The sequence below is a fragment of the Mus pahari genome, chromosome 13 (genome assembly GCF_900095145.1).
Source record: "Mus pahari chromosome 13, PAHARI_EIJ_v1.1, whole genome shotgun sequence".
NCBI lineage: Eukaryota > Metazoa > Chordata > Mammalia > Rodentia > Muridae > Mus > Mus pahari.
In genome coordinates, this window is record NC_034602.1 from 95340957 (window position 1) to 95350213 (window position 9257).

The following is a 9257-nucleotide window of genomic DNA, read 5'->3' on the forward strand; positions in this document are numbered from 1 at the left end:
AGCAATTTCCTAAGGAGATATTTTAAAATATGACCTATTTTGCTACCTTGTTTTGCATATTATGATAGTAAATTCTGCATCATGTTATCTTTCTGGTTCAAATTTTAACTTTAGTTCATAGTAATTCTGTTAAGTTCGAAGAATTGAGACAAATAGCTCAGAAAATATACATTTGTGAGTAGACCCTATCTTTATCTCTGTCCTTACTTACCCCCAGCACTTCTGCCTCAGTCAGAGGTGAAGGGAGTTTACTAAGGGTGGGAGGTATCAGGTAAGTCCAGTGGTCTCGGAGCTCTCAGCCGCTACTCAGGTTCTCCTCCTGACGCTGTTCTCAGTGCTAAGCAACACACTGCTGCTGATTTGTGGAGCTCAGCTGCGTCAATCTCCTGCCTGGACTCCACTTGATTAGCTGATGAGTCCTGTCTACATATTGAGCATTTCTGCTTTCTCGCATTTCCTCCTAGCACCTCAACAGCTACCCCCAAACAACCACTCTGTTGCTGACCTCCCATTTTAAAATGCCATTTATTTTAATGTTTGGTAAGACAAACTGAATGTTACATTTTGAAGGTAATTTATTTTCTTAGTCACATTATTAAGATTTTATCATATTGCCTTATTGAAAAATCAAAGCAGTGATTCCTAATTTTAGCTTCATGACACTCAGGATCTGGTATCGGTGTTTGGTATTATATTACTAGACATTCATTGTTGAATTGTAATGTTGTCCAATCCTTCTTTAGTATTAGTAAGCTATACAGTATCAGAAGCTCAGTGTGTTACTGTGTGCCAGGCCACTATTTATGCGTCTTTGGGCACATTAGCTGGAAGCCTTTCGGAAGCGGCAGGCTTTAGTGATTTGGTCTTTCTGAATTTGTACTCTGATTTCAGCATTTACTAATAGTGAGTAAGTTCTTTAATCTTTTGAGTCTAAATTTCTTCATTTGTAAAAGTAAAAATAGTAATAATAGTAAGTATAGAACAAGAGGCAGTGTGAACTGAATCAGATATTCACAAAAAAACCACATCTCTGTGTGGCTAGCATATTGTAACCCTTTGAACCAAATGTTAGTCGCTCTACATACGCACTAGATGTCTGGAGAAGTACAGCATTGTCTGGGACACCTCCCTCTCTACAGCAGACTACAGGTATTCGACAAGACAAAGAAGGTGTAAGGTGGCTATAAGCCTAAGATATTTATCTGATTCTTCACAGAATAAATTTGCTATCCCCTGTCTTTACAGGATTTGTACTTAATGATATAGTTATATATACCTAATGAACTAATTATAAGATTTCTCATTAGAAAATAAGGTTATTAACATTTTAGTATTATTCTGTTAATGGTGGTTTGTCAGCATGAGAGCCTTAAAATAATGCTTAGATATCCAAGCAATAGAGGAAAAGAGGGGAGACCCTTGGTGCCCCTAGCCCTCGAGGGGACCTCGAAGGGGGAACTGAAAGCAAAAAGAAGCACTGGGTGTCCGGAACAGAGGGCGTGCACACCACATACTGCTGAGCTAGCTCTGCTTCAAGCTCCCCGGTGCCCTCTGGAGAACTTGCCACATCCAGCTGAGTGCACTTGCCCAGCAGATCATTTCCTAGTGAGCCTTACCTCTGTCCTAAGTTTGTACCTTCCAGAAAAATAAATTTGGCTTAGTGATAAATTCCAGTGTGATTTTCACCTCCAGTGCAAAGGTGAACTGTAAACACTACTGCTTGTGTTTAAGGAAGGAAGCTTTGAGCTTTCCTGGTCATACTCTCTTCAAATTCCAATGGAGGTCATGAAGGAGATTACAGGGATTTCAGAGCAATAACACTTTAAATGTTTATGGGTGAGCAGGCAGAATTGTGGCCCTCTGTCCTACCCAATGAAGCTCTGTGAAATTATAAAAAAAAGTTTGTACCTTCCAAAATTTACTTGGGTGTATTCCCATATACCCATCCCATTTGGATTGTCATTTTGATGCCATAAATTGATAAATACTGTATAATCCAGCAATGTGTAGAGTATTAAAAAGTTGCCATTCCAGGGGCATCTGAGGTGGGTGCTTTGGAAATATAATTAGGGAAGGGACACTTAAAGCCTGCTGTTGAGTTCAGTTAACAATATAAAGTGTGGTGAGAGCTGCTGAGATGTAGCCAGTACCACACTCAGATGAATTCACCAAGGTTTTAACCCATTTTTCATTTTAGAGAAATTTGAGCTAGAAATCATGATAAATACATGTATCATTCTTGCAAGAAAGAAAAGCTCCAATTAGTGAATCCTTTTTAAAGAAAGGTTGGCCTTACAGTGAAAGTCAAAATGTGTGAGGGGCCTTTTCTGAGGTGCTATGGTTGGACCCCAGAGTTACCTCTTCCATCCTGCATGCTCATTCCACGTGATTATCTGTTATATCTGTGATGTGCATGGCTTGTTTTAAAATCCTAATACATTAGATTAGTTTCTTTGAGATAGGGTTTTTCTGTGTAGCCCAGGCTGCTCTAGAACTTAATCTGTAGAGCAGGCTGGCCTTGAACTCACAGAGATCTGCCTGCCTTTGCTTCCCCAATGCTCGGAGTAAAGTCATGTGCCACCACTGCTCAGCTAGTTTTGATGAATCAACTGTGAATTTGGCTATATTGTATCATTAGATAGGGCATTTATTATACTTTACAATTTAACTTCAGAAGGCTATTGCGTAAAAGCTGCAATCAAAATATTTCTCTAAAATATTTGTCACGAAGTAGAGTGCATAATGGTGACATCTTTAGAAAGTGTCTGCACTCTTCTGGGTTTGAGCCTTAATCAGTTATGTGGAGCTAAATAAAGCAAGATCTACTTTCCCCCACCTCCCTCCCTTAAAGCAGGAAGACTTAAAAGTTATCTCCTCGGGAGCCCTTTCTGAGTAATGCAGGCCATTGTTCTGCATGGGATAGTGAATCTAGTTCAGCTAGCATCAGGCAGTGTGGACTGGCGTTATCCTGAAGCAGCAGCAAGGGGGAAATGAGGGCATCTGGATACAGCCGGAAGCAGCGTTGTCAGTTGAGATCAAATTTAGTCAAAAGAAGAAAATAGTTTCTGACATGTTGGAAACTAAAAAGGATGTTTCAAAGATTCTTAATATACCATGCCATCCACGGCACCGTTAACTGGAGGCAGATGTCCTAATTAAAGAGGAGTCTTTTCTAAGTTTCTATTTTAAGGTCAGAGTAATCACTTACGCCTCGGACGCTTTTAATGCTTTCTCTGGAGAGAGCTAGCATGCTGTGAGAGTTCAAATCTTGTGATGCAGGCGCAGGGTTAGATTAGATTGCAGGAGGTTTGCACAGTAAGTTTGAGAGAGCATGGGGGAAGCCAGAGGAGCCTGGGGTTTGTTGGACTCCAGCGCTGAGCTGACCTTGGAAGAAGGAATGGCCTGTGTACACCTTAGGCTGCTACGTGTGTCAGGGGACTTCCCCACAAGGCTCTTGGGAAATGTTGAAACAACCATCCATCAGAAAAGCCCATCACCCAGGCATTTAGAGGCACCTTTCTCTTCCACTCTGCTCAGTTATAGCAAGAATGACTCATGAGGAGGTGGCCCTGGGATCAGTGTGCCTTAGACTTCAGAGTGCTGTCACACAAGTCAGTGGTCAGAGGTATTCTCATGACTGTCCACACAAAAGTCATGACATGCTGTGTATTTGTGTAACTTTACTATTAGGCTTAGCCGGATACATGGTATCTATAGAATGTTAGAATTCTAATGGTATTGTTCATTAAGGCTTTGTCTTAGTCAGCGTTTCTATTCCTGCACAAACATCATGACCATGAAGCAAGTTGGGGAGGAAAGGGTTTACTCAGCTTACATTTCCACATTGCTGTTCTTCACTAAAGGAAGTCAGGACTGGAACTCAAGCAGGTCAGAAAGCAGGAGCTGATGCAGAAGCCATGGAGGGATGTTTCTTACTGGCTTGCTTCCCCTGGCTTGCTCAGCCTGCTCTCTTATAGAACCAAGACTACCAGCCCAGGGATGGTCCCACCCACAAGGGGCCCTTCTCCTTGATCACTAATTGAGAAAATGCCTTACAGTTGGATTTCATGGAAGCATTTCCTCAACTGAAGCTCCTTTCTCTGTGATAACTCCAGCTGTGTCAAGTTGATACAAAACTAGCCAGTACAGGCTTTTTAATGGATTGGGCATGGTGGTAGATTGCAATTAGATATATCTAATTGCAGCACTCAGGTGGCTGAGGCAGGAGAGTCACCAGGTGTTCGTATCCCATCCAAACCAGCTAGTTCAAGATAATCCTAAGAAACTTAGTCAAACCTATCTCAAAAACTATTCTGTAACAGCTGTTCAATGCACACTCATAGACTGTGCTGCTGAGACAGAGGTCCATAAGGGATAAGGGTGACACACACAGAGTAGGATAGTGCACACATAGGCTATACAGTGAGATTACTGTAGGAGAATAGGTTGCCAGGGCAAGTGTCTTGAAGGGCTGCCCAGTGCATTGCTAACCATGGTCATCTCGGCAGACTGGGGTTGAAGTAAAAAGGGGCAAGTGAGGAACTTAAGACCATATTTATACAGTTCAGTGGCGAGCTTCTACAGACACCTTAGAATTTAAAATCTTGCTTTTGACTTTCCTTGCTTTAGGAAGGAATCATAAACTCTAATGTTTGTAATCTGGCCATGTAGACTGAGTCATACTTTACAGACTCTACCTTTATTCTACCTTAACGCTTATTTTTTTTTTTTTGGTTGTTGTTGTTTTGCTTGTTTGTTTGTTTTGAGGTAAAGTCCTGCTTTGTAACCTGGCTGGCTGATCTGAGTTCTCTATGTACAATGGCCTCAACCTTGTCTCTGTCTCTGCCTTCCCAATGCTTGGGTTACAGGCATGCACCCCATGCCTGGTTTCTGTATTAAAACAGAATACTTAGATCAGTGATTTGATCCTGTGAGTGTTTTTTTCCCTTTCTGTGTGTGTGCGTTTCATTTCCTTACATGTGTGGTTCATGTAGATACATGTGTTTCATTTCCTTACATGTGTGGCTCATGTAGATACATGTGTTTCATTTCCTTACATGTGTGGTTCATGTAGATACATGTGTTTCATTTCCTTACATGTGTGGCTCATGTAGATGCATGTGTTTCATTTCCTTACATGTGTGGTTCATGTAAATACATGTGTTTCATTTCCTTACATGTGTGGCTCATGTAGATACACTTGGGGAGGTCAGAAGTCAACTTCAGGTATCTTCCTCTGCTGCCATTCATCTTATATTCTTTTAAAATTACACTTATAGAGTGTATGTGCATGTGTGCATGCATGGCATGTTGGTAGAGATCAGAGAACAGTCTATGAGAGCCAAGTTCCTCCTTAAACTATGTCAGTCCCAGAACTGAATCCAAGTCATCAACCTTGGCAGCAGTGTCTACCTGATGAGCATCTTGCCATCCCTCCACATTGTGTTTTGAGACAGCTTTCTCGCTGAACCTGAAACTTTCCATTTTAAGTAGTCAGGCTGGCTGGCAAAGCACACAGTCCACCTGTTTATATCTCCCCAGCCCTCTAAATACTCCAGGTTACAGGTGTGCTCCACTGTGTCTGGCCACAAGAGGGCATTAGACTCCTGACTGAAGTTAGAGATGTTTGTGAGCCACCATGTGGGTGGTGGGAATCAAACCTTGGTCCTCTGGAAGAACAGCCAGTGCTCTGAACCACTGGGTTGTCTCTGCAGAAAGTGTCCACGCATGTAGATGTGTAAGCCATTGCCAGTGTGTCCTCCCCTCCCCACCTTCTCCACGGGTCCTGCACACACTCCACCAGAGTGCAACATGTTCTGTATGTAGGATTCTGCTGCAGTCACAGTACTTAGTTTAGAGTAAAACCTAAAACAGATTAAACTCAGTGGGAATTTGGGAATAAATAGTTAATTAATATTTTATTTGAAAAGACAGGAAAATTCAAACGAAAATTTCTTTTGTCATTTCCTTGGGCCTAGAATACAGCCTTTGACAAATGCAACTGCAGAGGATTCAAAACCAGAGCTCAGAACCTCTATTGAAAAGTCTGTCTTTAAAAAATTCATTTACAGTGATTTCTACCTCTTTGCCTTTTTGTAAAGTTTATTTTTATTTTATGTGTATCAGTGTTTGGCTTACATGTATTTATATGTTCCTGGTTCCCTCAGGATGTCAGATGCCCTGGAACTGGAGCGATGTATAGCTGTCAGCTGCTTTGTGAGTTTGGGAACCTAATTTAGGGCCTGTACAAGAGCAGCCAATGCTTTCAACTATCAAGCCGTCTCTATAGCTCTGTCTTTTCTTGTTGGTATTTCTGCAAGTTACTAAGCTAAACAAGGCTGTATTTCAACAGTGATAGCAGCATGTCACCAACAGAGATCCATCTTTCCCTCCTCTAACCCACAATAAGAGCACCTCTGGTCCTTATTACTCCCTTTGTAGATGGTGATTTTGTGGTTTTGTAAATATAAAGAGCTTTTAACAAAAAAGTTTAAGTGACAGTAAGGCCACTGTAATTTGTGCTTTACTGAGCTGAACTTGTTTACTCTCTCTGTGTTTAGAGACAGGGTCTCCTGAGGTAGCTAAGTTGACTTGGATCCCCCTGCCTCAGCTTTCCAAATGTAGGATTACAGGCGCATGTTATCAAGACTGGCTTTTGAATTAATGTTTTAAACAAACAATGTGTAGGTATAATTGTTTATAATTTTTGTTATAGGCATTCTATCAGTCAGTACAAAAAAGACAAATAGGATTCTGTGTAAAGAGGTGGAAATGAAAATTCTGTAAGATCTCCATTTGCACAGCATGTAAATGCTCACCAGTTTCCGTCCTCTCTCTTCTCTTCAGGGCCATTTTAAGTGCCAGGTCGAGTTATTTTGCCGCAATGCTGAGTGGCTGCTGGGCTGAAAGCTCACAAGAGTGTGTTACTCTTCAAGGGTGAGTAAGCATAATGTTTTATGAGTCAGCATGACTATACATGATTACAGATGACACTTACACACAGCATTCTTCCCGTGCTCAGAAAAACATATCTTAGGTGGTAGAACTTCAGAACTGATGTTTTCTAAAACTTCAGGCAGAGGATCACTTAGTAATCAAGGTCGTGTCTGAATCCGCTCAGGCCCTGAAACAGAGCACCACACACCGGTTCTCACCGGGAAGGCTCAGGGTCATCAAGGCTTCCTTAGCTTGTGGACAGCTGCTCCCTGTGTCTCATGTGGCATTTGCCATTTGTCTTGTCTTTTTTTTTAAAAAAAAATGTTTATATTGATTCTTCAGGACTTGCACATCATGCACCCCGATCACACTCACTTTCCAGTTCTTCCATGACTGCCCCCAACCCTTGTGGCCTCCCCACCAAAAAAGTAAAAATAAAAATAAAAGTACACAAGATCAAGTTGTGTTATCTATATACTCCCTGGAGCACGGTCATACTCTCAAATAGAACTGAACCCTTCCCCTCCTTGGTCCCCACCAGAAGCCATCCATTGTGGAGAGCTACACTTCGGTACCCCCATCACTCTTTTAAAGAGCTCTCTTTGGTAGCTTCCTGTCTAGGCTGTTAGTTTTTTTGTAGAGGAGCTTACTGGGGTGGTAGTTGTCACAGAAGCCTTCCATGTCCCTCCCTGTCAGCCATGCATCTGTAGTAATCCATACCACAGCAAAAGTAGCCTTGCTCTTCACAGTCAGCGGGAGCATGGATCTTGGGCCTTAGCACAGTTTCTGGTGATAGCACAGATCACAAACACAGCTCCTGGCTTCAGTAGGACCGTGGACTATTGGAGGCAGCATGGCTCACAGGCAAAAGCGTGGGTTCAGGCTGCAGTACAAACCACTGACATACGCATGGTCTTTGGTGGTAACATGGGCCACAGATATCAACACAGACTCTAGCTGCAGTAGGGCCATAGACCTAGGCATGGCCCTCAGTAGCCACAGGGCCCAGATGGGCCCAGACATCACCATGGCATCAGAGAGAAACACAGGACACTCAGAGCAGAATGGCTCCACGCAGCAGCAAGACCTAGAGACATTAATGTGGCTTCAGGCTAGAGCACAGACTCTGTACATCCTCATGCCTTCCATGGAAATGTGGACCTCAAACATCAAGGTGGCAAAGCTTGCCATAATCCAACTGTTAAAAGCCTTTTTTGTAGATTTGTGTGTGAGAGTGGTGGTGTGTGCACACAGCACATGCGTGGCAGTTAGAGCACACTTCTAGGAGCACATTCTCTCCTCCTGTGATGGGTTCAAGGGATTGGACTGAGGTTGACAGTCTTGCTTGGCAAGGGCTTTGCCAGTGATCCAGCTTCTTGGCATATATTTAAAATGGCATGGTTTTCTGTTGCTTAAGGTAAAAAAAAGCATATTGATAAAGGGATTCCTCAGCAAAGAAATTTTTTCCTATAACAAATCTTAAAATTTCATGTAGGTTGGTAACAGTTTCAACTCTCTAGATCATATCAAGGGTATCTTTGTTTTTTTCTGTCCTCAGAAAATGTATAACAATTATGCTTCATTCTTTCTGTGTCTTCCCACATTCACCATGCCCTTTAGTGTTTGGAGTCAGTCTTTGAGATAGAGTAGAAAGATTCACATGTTGAATGATTAAAAATACGATCAGAGAAGTTAAATATCTTCCCAGGTTTATACAGTTATGTCAGATATGAATCATATTTATTGATTCTTTTTAAAAAATGTTCTTTAATTGGAAAAGGTTGTTTGTTTGTTTTTTATATATAGTATGTTCTGGAGTTCCCCTCCCCCAGTTTTCCCACACTTTCCCACTCACCCAACTTCATGCTGCCTTTTCCCTTTCTCTTTAGAAAATAAACAAACAAAAGCCCCAAATTAAACAGAAGAAACAAACACACAAAAACAAGACCTATAAAAACACAAAACCCAAAGCTATATATACAAACAAAAGAACATTAAGACAAAAAAAAAATGCCCAAAGCAATACCAGACAAAAAAAAGAAGTCTATAAAAATTACTATTAAAAAAAAAAATCCCCAAAGAGGACCAAAGCTCTACAGACTCTATCCCACTTGCACACCTGCCTTGACTACCATAGAGCTTAGACTCACTCACACCACAGTGGTTGGAGTAAGAATGGCCCTCACGGGCTGGTGAGATGGCTCAGTGGGTAAGAGCACCCGATTGCTCTTCCGAAGGTCCGGAGTTCAAATCCCAGCAACCACATGGTGGCTCATAACCATCTGTAACAAGATCTGACTCCCTCTTCTGGAGTGTCTGAA

The 9257-nt window shown here is 41.9% G+C and overlaps 1 protein-coding gene across 2 annotated transcripts in view; it reads left to right on the top strand.

The window, feature by feature from the left end:
• The window catches only part of LOC110330931 (BTB/POZ domain-containing protein 8), a 71156-nt gene that overhangs the window by 21938 nt on the left and 39961 nt on the right, over positions 1-9257 (top strand). For both annotated transcript variants that reach the window (XM_029545196.1, XM_021211240.2), the window contains exon 5: positions 6847-6936. In XM_029545196.1, the coding sequence (XP_029401056.1) occupies positions 6847-6936 (90 nt within the window). The remainder of the gene's footprint in view (positions 1-6846; positions 6937-9257) is intronic.